Source organism: Dermacentor variabilis, chromosome 3, assembly GCF_050947875.1.
Source record: "Dermacentor variabilis isolate Ectoservices chromosome 3, ASM5094787v1, whole genome shotgun sequence".
Taxonomy (NCBI): Eukaryota; Metazoa; Arthropoda; class Arachnida; order Ixodida; family Ixodidae; genus Dermacentor; species Dermacentor variabilis.
In genome coordinates, this window is record NC_134570.1 from 220,154,632 (window position 1) to 220,177,868 (window position 23,237).

General features: G+C 46.9%; 1 protein-coding gene across 1 annotated transcript in view; it reads left to right on the forward strand.

Moving 5' to 3' along the window:
* SerT (Serotonin transporter) overlaps window positions 1–23,237 on the forward strand; it is a 698,017-nt gene that overhangs the window by 582,530 nt on the left and 92,250 nt on the right. The window contains exons 11-12 of the mRNA XM_075686868.1: window positions 16,587–16,687; window positions 16,753–16,920. Of these exons, the coding sequence (XP_075542983.1) occupies window positions 16,587–16,687; window positions 16,753–16,920 (269 nt within the window). The remainder of the gene's footprint in view (window positions 1–16,586; window positions 16,688–16,752; window positions 16,921–23,237) is intronic.

The following is a 23,237-nucleotide window of genomic DNA, read 5'->3' on the forward strand; positions in this document are numbered from 1 at the left end:
CAGTACGCACTCGGCGGAGTGGAAGCCGCTTACCCGCACTTTCCCGCTGCCTCGCCACTTTCCTGCGATCGTCCGTTCCCCCTGCGGCCGGTCGCTAAATGCGCACAGCGGCCCCCCTCCATTCCTTCCTCCCATCCTCCCATTGCCTTTAGAGCGACGGAAGACGACGCGTTTGCGTTCCGCTTACTTCATTGGCGCGTGACAGATTCAGCCTTGAGCCGCGATCGTCGGCCTTCCTCGCGTCCTCTCACTCGGACATATAACACACGACGTGCGGCGACGCTGTTATCTCCCTTGTACTTTATACGGAACATCACGGCGACGCAGCCGGAAAAAGAATTCCCCTGGAGTGTTCATACGATTGCTACCTCAATAAAACAAATTTTCCCAGCCTCTGCGGAGTCCCCACAGCTGTTGGCGCAGCAGGTACAAAAAGATATCGGTCAAAGGGTAGAACTCCAAAGAATGGGGTAGCTCAAACATAGGGAGGAGGAGGAATGTACGTTTATTGTGAGAACAGCGAGAAATAGTTCTTTCTTTGCCATAGGTGGGCGGCTCTCTTAGTCCAGAAAACCGTTGGCTAATGCCGCAGCCCGGGTCCGGTCCACCAGACTTCGCTGATCTTCCAGGCTCTGTGCCTTTAACATTGCCTCCCACGTTTCTTCGATCGCTTGTACCCGTTCTGAGGCATCATCTTGACTGGTTTTCTCGCGATGTGGGCACACCAACACCATGTGCTGAAGGGCGTCTAGTACATAACAATATCTACATAGGTATGAGGATTTGGTGGGGTGCATCCTTTGCATGATACTTCCATGGACATACGTATTTGTTTGCAGTCTGCGCAGGGGGGTGGCAGCTTCCTTGCTTTATCTTCGATGTGGTAGAGGATATTGTCTTTTTTCCAGTCGGTAATGTTGCAATAATACGGCGTAGTTGATGGGAATGTCCTCCACCGTCGTCGCTTTCCGGAAACAGTGCGGCAGGAAATCCCGACTTGTACACTCTCGGTCGACAGTATGTGCTGCTTCGTTTCCTGTAAGATGTTCATGGCCTGGGGTGCATGCGACGTAGCTTTCAGGCAGTTTTTGGCGTCTTGTTATTTCATTTAGAATCTTCACTGCTGCGGCAGAAATTCGGTTTTTTCGTAGGTTTTTACATGCCGTTTGCGAGATGCTCAAAATGATTGCTTTGCCTTTGTATGTGGCAATGCCGAGGACGATGTCCACTTCCTCCGCTGTTTCTGGATTTCTGGCAGGTATGGTGGCACAGCCAATCTCATTCCCTTGGTTGTTGGTCACGGTAATTGCGTATGCTCTTCTACCTGGGTATTTTGCTGGATCTGTATATCTCGTGTTGGCGTTCTTTCAGTATTTCTTGTTGAGCGCTCTAACTATTGCTCGTCTTCTGCCTTCGTGGTGTGTTGCATGTATGCTGCGAGGTATTGGAGCGACAGAGATAGAGTCACGAAGAAGTGGCGGTAATAAGGCTTTCGCGTTTGAGTCAGCTATGAAGTTTCCGCTGTATGCGAGTTTGCGAAGTACTCCTATGCCTGTTTTGAGTCAGCTTAAGGCGTTCCAGATGACTGTTTCTGTGCGCTTCACTCATTTCTTCCCAGGTGTTATGGAGGCCAAGATTGAGGATTGTCGTGTTTGAGGTCGTACTGGGAAGTCCTAGTGAGCTCTTGATTGCTTTTCTGATGACGATGTTGAGTTTTTTTCAATTTCAGCTTCCTTGAGGAGTAGATACAGGGTGCCATATGTGATCCTGCTTATAAGGAGTGCTTGGATTAATTGGACGGTTTCTTGCTCTTTAAGTCTTCTTTGGGTGCTTCTACGAGAATGAGATAGGTTACTTGTGTTAGGGTCTTCTGAAGCTTCGGAAGTGTAGCGGTACCAGAACCGTCTTTATGTATTGTGAGACCAATGACGCGGGGGGAGCCAACTTGACAGATATCAATTCGTTTCAATCTGACGTTGGGGATCTGGGGCGACGTAGGCTGGCGGTCTTCCCCGGGTCCTTGTCTTGAGTATGAGTAGCTCTGATTTTGGGGGGCGCACTGGAGACCGCATCTTGAGAGGTACTGTTCTATCTGATCGATTGCCTCTTGGAGTGTAGTTTGCTGTTGGCCGGTTATGGACGCTTTTCACCATAACGTTATATCGTCGGGGTATATTGCATGGCTTAAACCTTCGATGCCATCGAGTTGTTGCGGGAGCTTAATCATGGCGAGATTGAACAGCAATGGTGAAATGAGTGACCCTTGTGCAGTTCCTTTGTTGGGCATTTCGAACTTGTCGCTTTGGATGTTAAGGATACCCACCGTAGCTGTGCGATCTTTGAGAAAGTCGTGTACATATTCGTAGGTCCGGATTGCGCACTTTGTGTCTTGGAGATTCTGGAGGATTGCTTCATGCTTCACATAGTCGAAGGCTCCTTTTAGATCTACTGCTAAAATAGAAAACTTTTTGTGGCGTTCTAAGTAGTCCAAGAGGTCTTCCTTGAGCTGTAGTAGTATATCTCGTGCTGAGAGGAGCTGTCGGAAGCGAAACATTCTGTCAGACATGAATCCTGAGTCTTCGAGGTTTGTGGTGAGGCGATTGTGAACCATTTGTTCGAGAAGCTTTCCAGCGCAGGAAGTAAGGGAGATGGGCCTTAGGTTGCGGATTTGTGGTGGCTTGTTGTGTTATGGGATCATAATCACTTCTGCGTGCTTCCATTCTGCCTGGAGCTCGCCTTTTTCCCAGCAGTTATTCATGTAGTCGATGAGTTCATTTAGGGCCTTGCCTGGGAGGTTTCATAGAATCTTGTTGGTGACCTTATCATTTCCTGGCGATGTGTTACGGGTCAATTTGGCAAGGGCAGCATGGAGTTCAGGAAGCGTGAAAGGGCTGTCGAGGATTAGGTTTGCTTCGCGTTTGTACAGTTAGGGATCGGTAACCTTGGCGGCATTGTCTCCGACAAGTTTACGCTTGATTTGTTCCAGAATTTGTTTCTCAGTTGGAAGAGGAAGAAGAAGTGATCCTAGCGAGCAGCTTCAGCTTCGAGCTCTCTGCATTTAATATTTTATTTCCTCTGAGCTCTGCAATCAGTGACAAGAAAACTGGGGGACGTCTTCCTCTTCAATGGGGGACTAGAACCCCGCCCAGTAATTCGGTCCTGAACGCCCAGTTCGTTATGCCGCTGGCGTGAGTGACCGCTTCCACCCCAGCATTGTCCCGATTGACTCATCTGATGACTCCTCTACTAATGATATGGGCTCGGACAGCGATTTTACATTGATGTCCAGAGGACGTTTGGAGAGAAAGATACGAAGAAGATCACCGAACAGTCGTCAGGCGACGAAAAAGGGAAGTGGAAAGCAGTAATACACTGTTGCATACGTACCAATAAAGACAACAGACAACCTCAACTCAATTTTTCGCAATATTTAGAACGAACTGCCCATGGTCAAGTAGAAGAAATACGTATAAACGCTCGAAAGAATATCCTCTCGGTGGAAGTCAGTACACCCACAATACTGGAAACACTGAATAACGTCACTCAGTTGGGAAGCATCCCAGTTCGAGCACTCCCCACATACGGCAAAGAAGCGACGACAGGCGTCATCTACGACGTGCACATTGATATTACAGACACGGACTTGGCGAAACTATTACCATCGTCGGCTCCTGTGGTCAGCTTTCACCGTTTTGGACGATCCCAATGTGTGAAATTAGTGTTCCAGTCGGAAACCTTGCCAACACACGTCAAGGTTGGATATGTGAGGCATTCGGTACGCCCTTACGGGCCGAGGCTTTCAGAAGGTCACAAGTGTATGAAATTCTGGCATGTCGGTGCAGTTTGCAAGGGTGCACTAACATGCAAATGACGTGGTGGACCTCACGCAGACAGCAATTGAATCGTCGTTGCGAATTGTCCAAATTGTTCTGGTGCCCATGACACAATGTCAAAAGAGCGCCCAAAGATTACGAATGAAATTGGTATTCTGAAGAAGATGGTTAGAGATCATTCCACACAAAGGGAAGCGGCAATGGCTATCCGCCAACGCAGACGTTGTTCACGACACCGACATCAACGGGACCGCAGCCCTCCTCGCGTAGAAGGATCGACAGCTCAAGTGCAGTTTCCACCGCCTCCTCGTCGAAGGAATGAAGAAGCACGTGCGTCGAAACCTTTGTATTCTACGAAAGTACAAGGCAACTCATCATCGGCCCCAAACGCATCGGAGACTCAGTGGCGCTCGTTGCCATCAAGGCCTGCGTGAACGCCCTTATGCACCGCTCCTACACGCACTGAAGAGAATGAAAAGATGGATGATTTGAACGTCACAAGTATGTTGAAAATTATGACGGGCTCCATGCGCAGGATTCTTTCCGGCCTGAATACCCCGGTTGCCAAGGCTGCCGTGCAGCTACTGGAAATGTTGGAATCACTGGTAGTGGTTCTTCACTAAGCAAGTATGGCGAAAATGTTTAAAGAAAGGGTGCGTCAACCGCTTGTTATGCAACGGGATGCTTGAGGTCTACGTGGTCGTCTGTCGGATTTCCGACAGCAGGCATTTAACTACCAATTTCCAGTTACCGTTATCTGTGAACCTAACATGGAGTCTTCTTTACGTGTTTCTGGATATGTCCAGATATGGTCTCGTAACGACCATACTTCAAGCAAAGTGTTAGGTTGTATACGTCACGATCTGGTGTATTTCAGACATGACGTCCCATCGCATACTACTAATGATTACCTATGCCTTGCCACAAAACACAAATAGCACACGTTTACAGTGATCGGAGGATACATCCACCCAAGAGCGTGGATCGATTGCTCGCGCCTGATGTCTCTGCTGCAAGCATCGTAAGGTCCTCATATTGGGATTGGTGACATTTACGTACACCATCCCCTGTGGGGTAGCACTTTGAATTCTCGTGGCAAACATTTGGCCGACTTCATGTGTAGTCGGGGACTAAATGTGCTCGACGGCGGGTCTCCTACATTCTTTCGTGGCACTTCCTACAGCAGTTGTCTTGACCTATGGTCTGTATCAAGGAGCCTTCTGTCTTCAGCATGCTGGTCGACGGATCTAGAGACTCATGGTAGTAGCACCTCCCAACTTATGTTCACTTTAGCTGGTTTCGCCATTCAGCCTCACGTTGCATTCGTCGAACAGACTGGATTTTATTTAAGACCTCTGTCCACACCGCCTGTCAGAGTATGACATCCCCCTCCAAAATAGAGGACATCATTGCCTCCACCCTGCGGGACAAAACCAGAGAATTTAGCGTACCGAGGCACAGATCATCGGTCAATATACGATATGAGGCCCTTCGCGCAGTCCGTCGCAGCGCAGAACGGCTATACGAAGAACAAAGTCACCGTCAGATATTTCTAACAGTCGCCGAGCCTAAGGACATGTTCTTCGACATCTGGACAAGCTTCACACCCAGCGTGGGCGGACATTCTGTGGATCCCTCGATCCAAGACAGCCTCTATCTAAGATCTGGTGGATCATACGAATTCTGCAACTCTACAACGAAGACACGCATTCCATGCGGTGGCTCTACATCAGCGCCGGACCGAATTGGAGGTAGCAGAGGACTACTGTAAACTCATTGTGGACACACCTTTTGCAGTGACTTCATCCCTTGTCACTATCGCGCCCCCGTCAACTGATGAGCGATTTGAAGTACGTACCTTTTACGATGCACAAGCTTGACGCTGCACTTTCGGTGTCTTGACGCTGATCAGCACCAGGACCAGACGGAATTACGTATGCTGCACTCTGCCATCTTTTCACAGAATCACGACGTCTTCTTCTATATTTTTGTAACAGGACGTGGGAGACAGGAAATGTTCCAGATAGTTGGAAATGCAGTCGCGTTGTAGTGCTGCGCAAACCGGGGAAGTGCCCTAACGAGCTTCCATCCCACAGACCGATCGCCTTAGCCAGTTGCGTCGGCAAAGTAATGGAAAGAATGGTCTTGTCAAGGCTGGAATGGTTTCTAGAGAGAAATAAGTGCTTTCCTGATTCAATGCACGGATTTAGAAGAGGCCGTTCTTCCATTGCCGGTGTTACCGACTTAGTCTACACTGTTGAACAGGAAAGAAGTCGCCATCAGTTAGTTGGAGCTGTTTTTTCTGGATATTATGGGTGCATACGACAATGCACTCAGCTATGCAATCCTTGATGCACTGGAAGATTTAGACGTCGGTGGCTGGCTATATGCATGGATTGTTAGCTACCTTAGTGGCCGCACGGTGTATATGTCGACAAGTGATGGAGATATCGGACAGTACAATATCCATCGAGGTGTTCCACAAAGGGGAGTTCTCAGTCCAACTGTTTTCAATGTTGCATTGATTGGCCTTGCATCTGAACTTCCTAACACGGTGAAGATTAGCACATATGCGAACGACATATGCATATGGGCATCTGCAGCCACCCGTCTCCAAATGCGTGCTAAGCTTCAACGTGCAGTGACAATAATAGCAAAGTATCTGCGGCGCCAAGGCCTTCAGCTCTCAAAAGAAAAAATGTTCTGTGACTGCATTCACGCGAAAACGAATGACCAGGTATCCGATAATCGTTAACGGAGTAGCGATACCTATGGTTACATACCACAGATTCCTTGGCTTAGCCATAGACAGGGGATTATCTTGGTCAAGACACGTGAGTGAAGTCAAAGCTGAAGAGTTTTGTTCGCGTCGTTGCAGGAACAAGATGGGATGCCTCGGAGTCGTCATTACTCCAATTGTACCAAGCAATATTCGTATGGTATATACGGTACAGCATGCTGGCGCTCTCAAGCATGGGACTTATCTGTGTGGGCGCGCTGCAGCGCATTCAAGCTCAAGCATTGCGCACTTGTTTGGGCCTCACACGATGCACGTGAACCAATGCGAGAATAGCGGAAGCTCGTGCTTGTCCTATTGGAGTATACTTGCTCTGCGAGCCTCTTCGAATGTACCTTCGCGTGTTGACGTGACACAGGCACCATCCTCTGTCATCGCTCCCTGCCACCCCTATTGCAAAAACCAGCGTCTTCCAGTGTGAAACCAGCGCATTTTTTGGCACTGGATCGCACTGCGTACGCCGGCACTCGCTGGAACTCACTGGGACACCAGTGAGAACGCTGGTCACACTGGAAGAGACGCTGGTTCCATTGCCATGACGCTAGGGCGCACTGGTTTGTGCCGTGCAGGCGCTGGTTTTCGCTGCGGTTCGCTGGTTCGCACTGGAAACTGCGCTGGTTGTGTTTTTACCGCGCTGGTTCCAGTACGCAAGGATGAGCGCTGCAGAATAATAAATGATTTATACAATTTCATCGCTTGACATTAGTCTCTTGTCCTAAATAAGGCTATATCTTGGGGTCATAAAATTCTATTTCGTGTCGCACCTTGGAATAAAGGTGCATGAGCTGCCCAGTTTATTCATGCACATTTGACACTGAAGATCACACACTTTCATTTTTTGCATTTTTCCTTTTGATTTGGCGGATTGCTAAATTCTTGAATCAAACCACGCAAATGCAGAGGACGCCGCGTTTTTTAGTAGTTCGCAAGTAACACATGACTGGGAGTTGTCGCCGTTGTCGCAGTGCTGTGGAGTGGACATGAAATCCAGAAGTCGTTGAGACACGCTCGAACGGACCCCGAGTTCGAAGCCTACCGCTCATTGATATTATGGCACAGATAAGAAAACTCAGGTGATTCGTGCACTTCCACTTACCCTATTTTACTAAAAAAAAGTTTTACATACTTGTTAGCTTTCACCAGCTACCCGCGCCGAGATCGGTCCCCACCGGCGCTTAGGCCTAGCGTATCCGCCGAGTCCTTCACGATATCGGCGCGTCTAGGCTCAGGAATCAAGAAGTCTGACAAAGATAAATCATTCTATATTTCAGTTTTCGCATCGGTATTCTTAAATAAACCATTTTTTCATGTCTACAATGCCAGCACAAGAAGCGATGACCGCCGATGTGACGCGTCGTAAACACAGGTATATGTGCTATCGCGGAAGTCTTCCAGCACTAGCCTGCGCTTCTCTGACGAAGATATATGAATAGACAGACGCGTTGACTGAAAAGCATCACTGAACTAAGAAAACGTTGCATATCTATCGCGTAAAGAACAGGAAACGGCTATCGAAATTGGCAGTAACAGCCCCTACAGCGTCCCTGGTCGGCGGTTCATTTAGGACTTTTTTCTAAGTTAAAATACCAATAGCATGTGAAAATCGATGTTGTGGCATTTCCGAGCATGCTACTGAATACGGAGAGCAAATGTTTCTTTATAGTACAGGCGTGAGTTGCTGGGCGATAGCGCATCTACCATGTCTGTGCAAGACGCAGCTCTGCGAAACTAAAACTGCTTCTCAATTTTGACATGCCAAATTATCCGTTTAGGTTTGTCTGCTGACGTGGCGTGATGGTAAAGTGCCGGGCTTGGGATCTGTAGGTCGGACGACCGAATCCTGGTTTAGCAGTTTTACTTTTCTTTTTATTGCACTAAAACGCTTTTTGGTTGCTTTCTGTATTCAGAAAAATATGTACGGTGTGCAGGCACCGCATATTTAACGCGCTAGAGCTGTTTTTCACACGAGTAGCCAGCGCCTCCCAGTACGCCACGCCTGCCCAGCGCGCTGCACCGGGCCCATCATCCGGCGCATTGGGTCCCAGGGGAACTGGGTGCCATTGGCACTGGGTTTTGCAATAGGGACCTACCCAGGTTCCAGCTTTTCAAGGACTATATTGCGCTATCAGAGTTTTCTACCGTCAATATTTTCTCCTGCCTGTATTCCGAGAATACTCCCGTGGGTTCTTCATAAACCTTTCGTTACATTGCAGATCCCTGGAATTACTAAAAAGTCATCCGTTACATCTATTGGCCTCAAGCAACTTGCCCTGTTGCACATTTTTGCAGACCACGGATATACTGTACACATGTATACCGATGGCTCTGTCACACCATATGCATCCACTGAAGCCTTCGTCATTCTACATATCTTCATCGCTCGGCGGTTAAACTAGACCATAGATCAACATCAACTGCCGCAGAACTTGTTGCTATCCGGGAGGCATCTGATGTCTGTCCGAGGACCCTCCTCACGCATGGACGATATTCCACGATTGGAAATTAAAGCCGCTCTTCAAACGATTGACTGTGTCCTCAGACGGGGCCCGTACTATTCCTTGGCTATAGAAATTACACAGCATCTCGACCACGCAACTATAAATGGCCACAATTTCACCTTTCAGTAGATACCTTCACACTGTGGTCTGATAGGAAACGAACAGGCAGACGCTGAAGCAAAAACTGCTTGAAATAATGCTTCGGAAGCACGTAATCCGTTCTCAGGAACAGACACAAACGCCCTATTTCGTCGCGTAATACGCAACCGTACGTTGGAACACTCGACCTAACCTAATTGAAGACACAAGCGAGCACACAAATGGCACCAACAAATGAAATTTCGTATGCCTCACAAGCTCAAAAGAAGTCAAACGAGTGTAGTGCACCGGACTCACCTAGGTGTCGCATTCATCAACCGTTATAGACGTACGATAGGTAGCAGTGACACTAGCCTAAAGTGTGAAGACAAGTGGCAGAAACACTTGATCATATATTTTGCGTGTGTTCCGTGTACGCGCAAGAACGACAGCAACCGGTCTGTTCCATTGCAAAGATCCATAAAAGTCCGCTATCAGACGAGTTTCTTTAAAGTGATTGGCCTAAGGCAAATAGCGCAGCCCTGATAACAGGTGCCACTATAGCTTTTCTACAAGCCACTGGGCTGGACGCACGGCGTTAGAGATGCTACAACTCTTTGAATTTGTATATACGCATCTCTTCCTTATACCATCATCATCATTTATCTGCCCTGTCCCTCCCCGTCGCTTTTCCCCAGTGTAGAGTAGCAGGCCAGAGCAATTTAGAGCTCAGGCCAACCACTTTTCCTTTCTGTAAATAAATTTCTCTCTCTGTTTCTGAGTTCCTGGATGGGAGGGAATGATTTTCTTGAGGTCATGTCTTTGTTGGGTCTTGGTTTTGGATGTAGCTGGAAGGGCTCGCAGTATATGCCAGGTCTTCTTTGTGCTGAGTGTGCCTTGAAGCTGGTCGCACAGCTTTATGCGAATTCTAGCTGCTGAGTTGATCTACGTATTCTCTGCTTGATTTGTTATGTGAGCGATCAGTTTCCGCAGTTTGCGGTCAAGTTTCAGCTTTTTCCACCGCCTCAGCAGTCCTCTTCTGGCATACCAAAGATGTAGGAGGTGAGAGTCTACGGCTGGCGTGTCCATCGTCAGTTGGATCTCAGTAGTGTGCTTCTCCACCGTCTTGACCACTTCGGTGAGCCACTCTTCCTTATTTTCGATATTTTCTTCTATGTCATGTTCTCGGAAGGCCTATCAGTCCGTCAGCTTTGCAGTTCCGGTTCTGCTCGGTTACTTATGGTGCAGAATTTCAAGGTGAAGGATATGGTGGTCGCTGCCATTCGGGTCCATTCCGCCTTGGATATTCCTATTGTAAAGGTGAGGTCGGGATTTGTATCCCTTGACACACTGTTCCCTATTCGAGTCGTTAGCTTAGAATCATTCCAGAGGGTGAGGTGATTCTGTTGCACCGAATCGGTGCACTCGCGCTTCTTTCTTTGTCGTGCGCTGGTAACCCCATGCTCTTTGGGGAACATTAAGATCCCCCATTATTACGATTTTATTGCCTTTAGATAGCCTTCTGACTTGCGTGGTGCAGTTTACAAAGTCCGATAACGGATCTCTGCGTGGACTATATAAGCATAGTACGTATAGTATTTGGTGTGTCTTCTTCTCAGGTATCACTTCCACTATGGTGTGTTCCATGGTTGTTCCCTGGATCTTGCGATCTTGTGTGGTGAGATTTTTCTTCATCAGGATAGCTGTTCTCTGAGATCCGGTGTGTGTATCATATCCCTGTATGTGCAGAATGGTTGTGATAAGTTTCTTGGATAGCGGCGATGATATCTGGTTGTTCCAGTTTGGTCAGTTCCTGGAGGTTTGTTCTTTTGGTTCGGATAGAGCGACACTTCCATTGCCACAGCTTCATTGTGAGTTGTGGTAATCTTTTCTTGGTATTACTCGCCATCTTGTTCGATATGGTAGTTTTCGCCCCGACTCATGTATTCCGATCTGGCTGCATTGTGGAGGTCTTTACGTGCTTTCTTGAGAGGCGTGTCAGTGTTTTGAGTTGCTTTTCTACTGTGGCTTTCGTAACGTGGTTCTGCTTGGCATACGTCATGAACTTGCTGATGTCTTGGAGGGTAGCATGGATAAGGGCCAGGCGAGCGGTAATGTGTTGCTGGAGATGTTGTGTTATCCCTTTTGCAAAATTGATCATTGCCTCCTGTATATGCTTCCGCACCTCTATTGTTACAATTTCCTTGATTCCTTCTTCCGTAAGGAATATTTGGCATTCCTTGAGGCTTCAAGGCTTGATTGGCGGTGTTTTGTTCTTTGCACCTTTGTATGAGCTTGTTGATGAGGACTTGCTGATTTTGGAGTTGTGCTCGCAGATCTCGTTCGGTTTCCGTGGGTTCTTGTGCTCGTGTGTTTCCTCCTGCAGCGTCTGCATACGTGACTCGTTTTTGTGAGTTGCGTGTACGGGATCCAGACCGTGATCTTGACCGGCGTCCTTGACCGACCGCCTGTTGATTTGCAGCCACTTCTGGATCTGCGTGGACTGTGTAGTGAGGTACTGTTTGATACGGGGTTGTGCCGAGATGTCTGAATTTGAGTTCCATCTGCGTTGCTGCTCTTGGATCTTGTTTTCCAATTGCAGTCTGATGTTGTAAGATGGTGGATTTGGTATCAGTTTATGGCGACATCCATTTCCTGCTGTCTCATAGGGTTGTTGGCAGATTGTACAACTCGGTTGGCAGTCGTGGTCTTCCGGTTGATTTTCCATCCCGCATATGTAGCAGAAGTTTACAAGGGGTTTCGGGCAGATATCTTGCCGGTGCCCTTGTTTCCCGCAGGTTCTGCAGTATTGCATGGATTTCCTGTACGGTTTGCAGCGGTAGTCACAGAATATATATATGATGTTGTATGGGACGTGCGGTCTGTCGAAGTATATGAGTGCTGTTGACGATCTTCCCAGCATGCGTGCTGCGAGAACCGTGTATCTTGTGGATACCCGTAGCCCTTGTAGTAGCTGTTCGCTAGTGCCTGGCGGGATGTTGTAGATTACGGCTTTGTTAATGCCCTCTGGTGTCCTCATATGTGCTTTAGCTTCGTAAATTGACCCTCCATGCTGGATGCTGGTGATCTTGTGGAGCGTGTCGTACGCTATGTCTTTGTTTGGTGTACTTGCGGTTATTATATTCTCGACGTGTTGCGCTTGAATCCAGATGTTTTCATAGAAGTATTTTTGGGACAACTTGTTAGCTCGCCCGATGCCATGTGTCCCTGCCACTAATGTCCATTAGGAGAGTTGTAATCCCCCCTTAGGTCTGTAGATGCTCTTCGTGTCTTCCACTGGCAAAGGTGGAAGTCTTGGTTTTTTTATAATGTGGCACGTTTCCCGCCATAGGTATTGTTGCTCCGGCTTGCTGCATTCGTAGTTGGTCTGCTTCCTCGGCTGTGGGTTTTACATGCACCCGAGTCTTCTTGCCTCTCCTTTCCCATGTGTACCATTTTTCCTTGATATTTATCGGCTTTCCACTGCACTCGTCATACGTCCACTCCGCTTCAATTTGTAGCTGTTCTTGTATCGTCTTCACCTGCGTTTCAATGCTCTTGTTTTCCTGGTTCAGTTCTCGTGCAGTTCTTGCTGCGCCGGATGCGTCAGTCATTGGTACTCAGCGGCAGCGCCGAGTCACTCTCGAAGAGAGCGAGCGGTGGCTCACGAGCGCTCACGAACCACGGGGCGCGCTCCGGGGTTCACGGGTCATGGGTCACGCGTGCTCGGCTGGCCGTTAGTCTTGTAGGGTCCGCTCGGTTAGCGTGGCGTGAAACCTTCAAACCGCAAAAAATGACGGTAATTCCACGTACCGCTCATAAACTTGATATCCTCCAGTACTACTTCCATGCCGAATCAGTCGATGACACAGTTTTTGATGAATAAAAGCAGGCATCCGGAAAATTGCCGAAAACTGCAGGAGCCCATGCGAAGTGCGCCAGCACTGCTTAGCACCCGAGCGGGCAGCCAAAACATAAGGAAAACGCGAAATTGAATAAGCTGCTCAACATCATGCGTTCTTTCAGTAGGAAATCTGTGCGTTTTAGAGAGAGATGTGTCAGGTGTCCTAGTTAACTTCGACCAAGATTTTTCGAAAACCCAAGCGCTCTAGACAAATGGTACCGGCTGCATAGCAGCGGTAGTCGTGTGTACTTACAGCCAGCATTTTTTCGCCACGAAGTATTAGTAATTATTTGCTTTCAATTAGTGAACTTCTTATTTATTGCTTTATTCGCACAATGTCAATTACAAAGTGGTAGGGCACCCTAAATAACCTCCTAATCAAGCATTTATTACGTGCTGATGTTTCCCTGGTTGTTTGTTCCAAGGAACAACGAATGTCCGTGAAATGCGCCAAATATGAGATAGAGGCACGTTTGCGCGCCGCTACTCAAGCGCCTCGAAGCCACATTCGAATGATATACGTCTGCATTTGTTTATCGCTGCAATGTGTAACGCTTCGTCATGTAGGATGGCTCGAGATGTTTCGCGACCTAACCTGCGTGGTGCGATAAGCGTCAGCATCTGCGAACGCAGGAATGTTGTTTTCTATCCTGAGGCACTCACGATGGCTTTAACCTTTCGCGTATCATGGAACAAAGCTACAAAATAAATTCAATCAATGTTAAAATATAGTGCGCATAAGAGCACGAAAAAAGAAAAAGAAAGCTCTCGGAAGAACAGGAAAGAGCTTCTCAGTAGTTTATTCCAATAAAAAATAAACCAAGGACACGTAAGACGTCTCAGCCGCTCACAAAGGAACATCTAAAGGCGCAACTGGTTTAGCCATTTCCCCTTTCTGTCTCTTGAGCTCCGGAAAAGAGGCAAAACAAAGCAGTTCTTTTCCTATTTCTATCTATATCAGAGGCTTTTTTTATGTAAGGATAGGGTGGAACAGTGAAGGTGCGTTGAAGAGTCACGTTCTACACCAGTTTTGAGCGGTAATTTTCCACCGCCACTTATAGCGCGTGCTCAAACAGGTGACCGTCTGATGCAATACCGTACTTGCTCCTTTCCAGCACTTGTGCTGGAAAGGAGCAAGTACTTGTGCTGTTACAGCTTTGACCAGCGCCATTGGAAAATCGCGGCAGACTGCTTATTTTTGCTTTAAGGCGCCCGGTGTGGTAGTTTCGCTGCTATATATACGCAATATTTCACATAGCCTCACAAGATGTCCCGCGGTGTCTTGTCCGGCGACCTTGTAGGCGAGGGTACAGGTCCGCGCCGGCCATTCCACTGACCAGGAAAAAGTTTGTCGAGGCACGGCTCCAGACTGACAACTACTGTTCGCAGGAACAGCATCGTGTTGAAACCAGATGTTCCGAAGGTGCGCAAGTGGAGCGTCGCAACAGGCGTCGTTCACCGGGCCCTCGAGGATGCTGTTGACGTAGCGTTGCGTTGTTAGTGTGTTGTCAAAAAAAGATAGGTCCAGTTATGTTGTCATCAAAAATACCGCACGACACATTAAACGACCACTGGTGTTGGTGTCGTGTTTGTGCCAACCAGTGGGGCTTACTAACACTCCAGTAGGGCGCGCTGTGAAGATTGTGCGTTTCTGGATAAATTAGCCTCATCCGTCCGAAACAAGTGAGTGAGAAATTCTGGTTCTTCACATTTCGGGAAAATTCAGTTGGCTAAGTAAAATCTGTTTTCGAAATCCCGGCATTCAAGTTTTTGATTATGTGTACATGGCACGGGTTCATATGGCCTTTTTTTTAATCCTCCACACTGATGATCTAGAGGTTCCGGCCTCTGTACTGGTGTAAGGCACACTACCGTGAGGGTTAGCAGCGCAGAAAGCCAAAGCATGCGTTTCCGCTTCTTGAATTACCGTCACAGTCCTGTGTCGCTTTCTTGTGAAGCTACCAGTTCCGCAAAGGACTTCGAGCGTTCTCAGTATTGTTGACGCACTAGGGTGCCTTCCACAATGTCACATGCGGAATACCGTGTCTCCGTGCGCTGCTGCCCCCAAGGCCAGGATCAGCCTTCTGATCATTGGTGAAGGTCATGACTGTCTTCCAGAAGAGTAGGTCACTAGCGTGGTACCGTTGAGATCTCCCGTTATTATCTACGCACTTACCCGTCAGGCAAAAATTATTTACGCAATGGACAACAGCATATGCAGGCCGTACAGATCCGCCAAAATGCTTTAGATGGACATAGCCTGCACAAGGTTTGTTCCTGCTGCTATGGGGAACAAAAGGAACGCACGTTCCGGCAGCGCCTATCAACAGAACAAGATGAGTGCGCAAAATTACAGCCCCAAGTGACCGTCCCGGTTTCCCGGCTTTGAAATCCACCCCTCCCCCACCGCCACCTCCCTACGGCTCCGCTACGCTTATCAAGGAGTCAGCGGCGTGAAGCGTGAAGCCCTGTATCGAGCTGCCGCCGCCAGTAAATCCGTGTATCCGTGGCTATACGCTTGGTAGTGTTTGAGTAGCGGCGCGCGATCACGTATCTATTTCGTACTTTGGATGTTTCTCGCGCTTTCCTACGCCAACCAACTAGGCAATGCTGAACACGAGACAAATGCTTGACTCGAAGGTTATTTGAGGTACCCTAAATCTTTGTAATTGATATGTTTGCGAATCAAATGATAATTAGAAAGTTTACTAATAAAAAGCAATTAATTGATTGTTACTTCGAGATGAAAAAAATTATCGCTGTAAGTATATACACACGACAACGGTACTATGCAGTCGGTACGGTTTCTCTGAGACTCTTGGGCTTTTTTTTATCCAGGTGCAAGTTAACTGGGACACCCTATATAAGCTTACATTCTATGTACATGTTTTACGTCGTAATGTAATGTCTTATTACAGAAAACTGCTGTTCACTCACTTTGTCGATCAAAAAGCGGAGCATCAAGCGCGCGAACGAAAATGTGAGCTGGAACTGCTCGGTCAAACCTCGAAATTTAGGCGAAAAATTATTCGTTTAACCGAGCAAGCTTTCATTGCTGGGCGTTGTTAAACTTTACGAGTTCTGATTTACGAGCCAAATGTTCTTAACATTCCACCACTGCAGCTCTAATAAGTTCATTGAATACTCAAAATCCACTAACTCGACGCACGATATCAGAGGCAGTCAGCACGGCGCCGCCGCGTACTTTTATGGGGGATTCAAAGAATGAATTACATGTGCTACAGCCATATCATAAGAAGTCAACAAACACTGACACCATGGCTTCTTCTGATATGACTAATCAACATCGGGCGCCTCGGTCAACCCCCTTTCTTCTCGTTTATGCGCTACAGCCGAAGCTTCAAAGGTGCAATGCAAAGCTTCCTGCATTTCGTTCTGGTTTTCGACATGTATTGAGACGGCACAAAACAACATAAAGCTACTGTGTGACGTAGCTTCTTGTATTCCTCTTTCAGGCGCCAACCGCTTTTCTCAACACGTCAAAGAAATGCTTGGCCACCTTCCGGGTCTGTACTGGCGCATGTGCTGGAGCTACATAAGTCCCTTGTTCCTCTTTGTGAGTATATCGTTGATTCATTGGAGTTGACAGCCTGACTGAGCCATTCCCCTTGCTCATTGCAGACGATGTTCCTATTTGCTGTTCTTCGCTACAAACCCCTCGAGTGGGAGGACTACAAGTTTCCAGGCTGGTCCATTTCCGTCGGCTGGCTGCTTACTGCTTCCTCTATGTGTTTTGTTCCGGGCTACATAGTGATCGCTTTCCTCAGAACCAAAGGAACCTTACAGCAGGTAAGAACTCCGCGTTATAAGCAAGGAATACAAAAAGACTGCAGTACGTTACCGGGTATCATGGCTTTCCTAATGAGAAGATACACTTTTGTGCTAAGAATGTCATGTAAGCGCCCAAAAGACGTCATTTCTCAATCACGCAATCCAGAAAGAATGTGCCATCCGAAGTAAATGAGTAGTAATAAAGTAGAAGTGAACTTCATAAGCTAAAATTCTTAATTACAGCAGGCGCTGGCGATCAAAAGCTCTTTCGCCGAAACGTTCAAGTTTTCACTAACAAGAATTCGGCGTGGCGTATGAAGAGAGTAATATTGTGTGAAGTGGACTACGTTGTGAACGGCTAAGCACATATTTAACTTGCGCCGCCGTTGAAAAAAGAAAATAAATTTCTTGAAGAATCGCCCAATCGTGTCGTGGAATCCCATGAAAAGTCCGCAACATATGTAGTGGCCACAAGTGTCCATGGTAATAAGTGGTGTCCGGGAAGCTGCACAAAGTCTTGAATAGTATGTTCATATATGAGTCGTTGTTATCGAAGATATCTTCAAATCGGATTGAACTTTTAAGGGACAATATCCCAAGCAGCTAAAAGACTTTTAACATCCACGCCGAAAACCATTATTTCAACGCCTCCGGGCAGCTTCACAAGTACCGTACAGGAATGCATTTGTCAGCAGAGCGGCAAGCTGTCGCTTCCTACCAGGAACTAAATTTATGTTGAAAGGTTTCTGGAGGGCTCGTGCTGCTATTTTATACCGCAGCTCTTAGGCGCCCGTTCCTGCGGCGAACGTCGGCGTTGTCCCTCTTAACGGAGCGAACGAACACGGCGAAGGATTAACGCGAACGCAGAGCGCAGCAGGGTATAAAGACGAGAGTGCAGAGAAGATAATGAACAAGGAGGTTGCAGCGTAACCATGAGGCGCAAAACGAAGGAAAAGGGTATGCCGAAAGCGTGAGAAGAAAAGCGTAGTGCCGCTCAAAGTGGGCCTGCGACAACGATGACTAATAAATGGTGTCAGAGTATTGCGCTTCGTCTGTATGGAAACAAAGGGCTGCATGAGCGGAGGTCTGTGTGCGGCGGGTGCTATGGATCGCGCCCACGCGTCACCCACGCGCAACCGCTCGCGATCTCTCGGTTAGCGAATCAGTCGCACCACACATCGCTCTGTTTACAACGTGCCATGCCAGGTAGATTGTCCACGCCAGCAAATATATCGCGAAGTTAAAACTGGCATAGAGCTGCGCTAAAATTTCGCATTAGGGAGTATCGTGTTCATCGGTGAATTCTCACTCAATCTATATTTTCTCCAGTGGCAATGTCTTAGGCCAATGTAAGGAAGTACACATCAAGTAGACGGATGCGCCTGAGCTGAGTAATCTATCTATTTATCTATGCCCTATATTAAACGCGATCTGGGATGAGTGCAGAACCTAGGTGCACTGAGGGCTCATAGGTTCGTCTGCACTCTGTCTTCGCCGTTTATTTCGCGCTGAAGCGAGACGCCGCGCGAAGATCAGTACATTCGCTACTGCTGCCGAGCTCTCTCCCTCCAGCCTTTTGAGAGCGAGGGAGCAAGGTCATCGATGAATATGTGTTCATCATTGCTTGTACGCTCGTGGCACCATGCTTGTTATTTAGTTAGCAGGTAAATTTTTACAAATCTACGTGGCCGATACAACTGCTATCCTTTGATGCACCAATTTGCTATCACTATCGATGATTCGGATTTCGGCCGAAACTGCGATTTTTTCCTTGCCACATAAATATGGGATTTTATGTGCCAAAACGACGATCTGATTATGAGGCATGCCGCAGTGGGCGCCTCCGGAAACTTGGACCACCTGGGGTTCTGTAACATGAACCTCAATCTATGTACACGGGTGTTTTCCTAGTTCGTCCCCATCGAAATACGGGCACCGTTGCCGGGATTCGATCCCGCGACCTCATGGTTAGCAGCCCAATATTACAGCCACTAATTAATCACTATGGGATATTTTTCCAGCGCTACTGAGAACAGAGCCGTCTATAGGTGCTTAGGTTAACTGGTTAACTGTTCTTATAACAAGGAAAATGCGAGTTTATAACGGGACGTTTTTGAAACCAGACAGTTTATATATGCAGAATCTTGTTCTTGTGTAGAATGAAGACGGTAAAAGTAAGACTACCGACACGCAGAAAGCGTTCAAGGAGCTATGCCAGGGGCCGAATTAACGCTGGATGGCGCAAAACACAACATATTGCAGTAGCTTGATTATAGGCTCGATTTTTGTGGTGTACATGTTTGCGAACCGTGCATTCAATTGCCAGTGAATCTGACGCACCGCCATTTCCCCTAAATCTATTTCTGCGCTTCATATCCCACAATTACCACCGGTTAAGACTGGCTAAGCTAATTTGGGCTTGCGTTCTGCCCTGTTATTGCATGACACTGCAACGCATTTCAACGCGCCACCTTGGTGCGACTGATCAGCAATAATTTAGAGCACAATCGGCACTTCTCACTGACACTAGGTCAATCCCAAGAGCAAGAAGCAAGTATCAACGCTAACAAAAATTATCAATGCCTACACTCTTGAACATTAGAAGACAACTCTTTTATGTCTCTCATATTGTTCCTAAAAATATTCCTGAAAGTTGTATTTCAGAATGGCATTGTATTTATGTAGCCCTTGTGATGAATGTTTAATTTCTTCCTTTGCGCTACTAGCGCTTATTTTCATGGTTTGTAAACTCGTGTCATACAATGGGCTTCATCAATTTCATTTTGTTTTAGTTTTTCACCCCCCCCCCCGCCTTACCCCATGTTTCTACTATGTCATTTATGGATTCTTTAGTTGTTTCCAATTTCTTACTCTGAGCTTCACACTGTCCAACTAAATTGGCAGCAAGGAACATCGTCAGGCTTTGCCATTCGTTCTTGCTTAATTTTCTTATCTGCGAAATAACTTTTATTGAAATTAGATCATTTTTAAAAAAAACGCTTTCACTGATACGATACAAGCCAATGCTGCGCCGCAGATCTAAAAGCTTAAAGGTGCCACACATGCGAATTCGGATACCTCCGTGAAAAATGATGAAATCCTGAGAAGCCTGGAACTCTACCTAGAAGAGATCAGAGCAAGGAAACGCGAAGAAAATAGAAAGTGGCAGCGATTCTGTAGGTTCATGCGCTGTCATTCTTTGAAGACGGTTGCCAGCAATTAAAACAATAATTTTCTTATTTATTTTTACTAATTTGCATATACTGCAGCTCTAATTTAGTGCTATAGGAGGAATGGTATACGTTACAGAATACCAATGCCAAGACATCCAAATAAAAGTAAATAATTAAACGAACTGTCATTCAAAAGTAAGCGCATACAGAAGAAAAAGCATGATACAGATTAAGCAATCTACAGGTTAGGAAGGTGTTCGCCAATGGCAACTGAAAACTCATTTAGTGATGAGGAACGAATGTTACCGGGCAGAAAATTCGAAAACTCTGTTATGCGTAGAAAAAAAAATTTTCTGATTCTGCTTGCATGCGCAAAGAACTGTGTTTTGTTTAATGTGCGGTAGCTGCGGGCACAAGTTTTTTTTATATATAATATGTGCTTGTAGTCACAAAATCTAAAGGCAGAGTTATTAATTGCACATAAACATTTCTGAGCTTCCACATTACAGCGCAAACTCAGTGGTTCCATGTTCAGTAATTGTAGAGCCTGTATTGATGAGAAGCTACGGCTGTTTTTTTGGCAATTGAAGCAAATGTAATTTATTTGAACGCCTTTGAATGAGCTTATTTTGCAATGCTTGTGCGGCTACCAAATAAAGGCTCGTATTAAAGTAAGGCGAGAGTCATCACTTTATATAAAATCAGTTTAGTATGACACGGGGTGATAGTTAAAGTGTGGCGCCAGTAACCAACTATTTAGGGCTCTTCCGTTTACGTATTTGTTGTGGTTAGACCACGAAAGACTTTCTGTCGGAATACCGCCTTTGTATTTCTATCCGAATAATCTTTTATTGCAGCGCCATTCAAAATATAACAAAATTAAAATGAGCTCTGTCGGTTTTAAATACCATCACGACTGTTTTACTGTAGTTGATCTTTATTTGCGGTATTTTGCACCGAGCTCAAAAAGAAATGAGGAATTGCCCAAGGGGGTACTGATCATCAGTCGAATTATTGGTTTTATAGAGTAGATAATCACCTGCACGCAGCCTAAACTTAAATTATTTTTTTAGGCTGTCGATATGCGGGAAGCGAGCAGCCGGTTGCGGGCAAGCGTGGTTGCCCGAGCACTGCCTTCCGTCCTCCTCTCCTTTTGAACAACGTGCCGTCTGCGCTACCTCACGTATCCCCCCTAGAGCACGCGTGCAACAAACAAAATTGAGGAGTGCTTGAAGCAAAGGCTGATCAAATGAAAAGTATAAAATGCGCGGCCAGTCCAATGTTCCAAAATAGTTCTGTAATTAACTTAGGACACGCAGTCCGGTGATGCCCAGCCCAGCACGAGTTGACAAGACTGCTTGTTGTGCCCTGGACGACATGCACCGCTACTCATGACGGCAGTGCACGTTTATTTCTTGACGCAACTGAGTGTAACACCTTGAAGTAGCAGTTGTTTACCTTAGTGTTGACGGAAGTGTGTACGCTGCGGATTTTCTTTGGATACTGTGCTCACGTGTGATTTAAGGTTGGCGAACGAATCGTCTCATATTTGATGGTTGGAGATGCGCGTTTCTTGTAATTATTGCTCGTTGGTAGAGGTTTTCGAGGCCAGAAAATGGTGCCATTCTGTTTCACTGTAGCATGCGGTGTCGTCGCAGTTGTCCCGCATAGGCGCAGTCTTGACTGGTTGTATCAAGTCTGTCTTTTTTTTTTTGAACACGATGGACTTGGGTCTGCCTTCTTTTTGGTTAACTTCTGCGTTCACGTCTTCTTATTTATGTTCATGCATTGGTGTTTCTGGCGACCCTCTTTGTCATCGTCTGTGTCGAAGTCGTCCTGGCAGTCAATGCTACGAAAAAATAAACACGGGGAAGAAAGGCAACCACGCGAGACAAATACCGTCCCGCCTGGCTGCTTTTCGTCCGCGTGCTTTTCACACTGTTGACTGTCAGTATGGATTTGCAACTAGCCTACGCAGCCACCTTGCGAAATCGTCGTCACGGTCGCTTAAGTTGTTCATCGAGTTGATATTGACCTTTCTGATGTTGTGGCTGGAGTTACCTATCTAGTTTTTCCACCACTATTGGCCTTTAATTTGTTTCGCAAATTGACTTGTTAATATCTGGGCAAGTGGTACCCTGCTCGCTTTTGCGAGTCTTGTATCGTGGCAAAATCGTTGTGCCAGGATTCCCAGAAGACTCTTGTGAGGCTGCTGCGACAACATGATCAATGAGCGCCAATGTTATAGGGCGCGACGCGTAAGGCTTACGACGCTTGTGGAGTGGGAGCGGTTCGTTTACGTGTTGCACGCTGAAGAATGTCTGTGTTTTGCTAAGGGCTTCGGTCTGCCATTGTACGTTGCTCACCCGTTGCTTCCTTGTGAAACGAGCGAATTCTGCTCGTGGTTTCCTTCTGTCCTTTTGCCAGAAGGCAAGTCGGCTTCGTTTCATCATAACAAATAGTAGCGCTTCAGATGCCAGTTTCTATGACAGCCGTGAAACTGTCACGTGACGCAAAGGCAGGTCGATGGCTACGCCTACCAACGGTGTGACCGCGTCACACAGTTCAGTTACATGTCTCTTGCGGAGTGTTCAAAGCGTAAATGATGAAGATGGCTCCGTGGTAGTCACCATCATGCTAGGCATGCTTTTGTGTGTTGTCTTCTCGGGAGAATCACGACATGGGCAACTCATCGACGATCTCCTCAAATGAGCTCTTGCTCGCCTCTGACCTTGATCGTTAGGTGGAGGCTGCGTGTGACCGCGGTGACCAAATTGAAATCTGTAGCTGCCACATAATGGAGGTGTCTGCAACGTATACATTATTTTACTGATCATTTCCGCTTGCTTTGATTTTCATCCATCATTGGTGGATTTCAAAGATGTGCGTGATGTAAAAGCGAAATCCCCCGCTGGTTACGTATTCATTGAACTTGGCGACCATATCCCTTTCCGACAATGATGCAGCGGATGCGTGAAGCTCGAAAACTCAGAACCAGTCTTTCACGAGGCCCCCGTTTGCTGATCCTGTCTACTTCGGTATGTGCGAGGCGTTCCAAGATATTGACACGTGTGCTTGTTTATCTTTTTCGGTGACCGCTTTTCACTGCCTAACAAATGTTATCACTCAGCGTGGGACGCGTCGCATATATCGGAAGTTTAT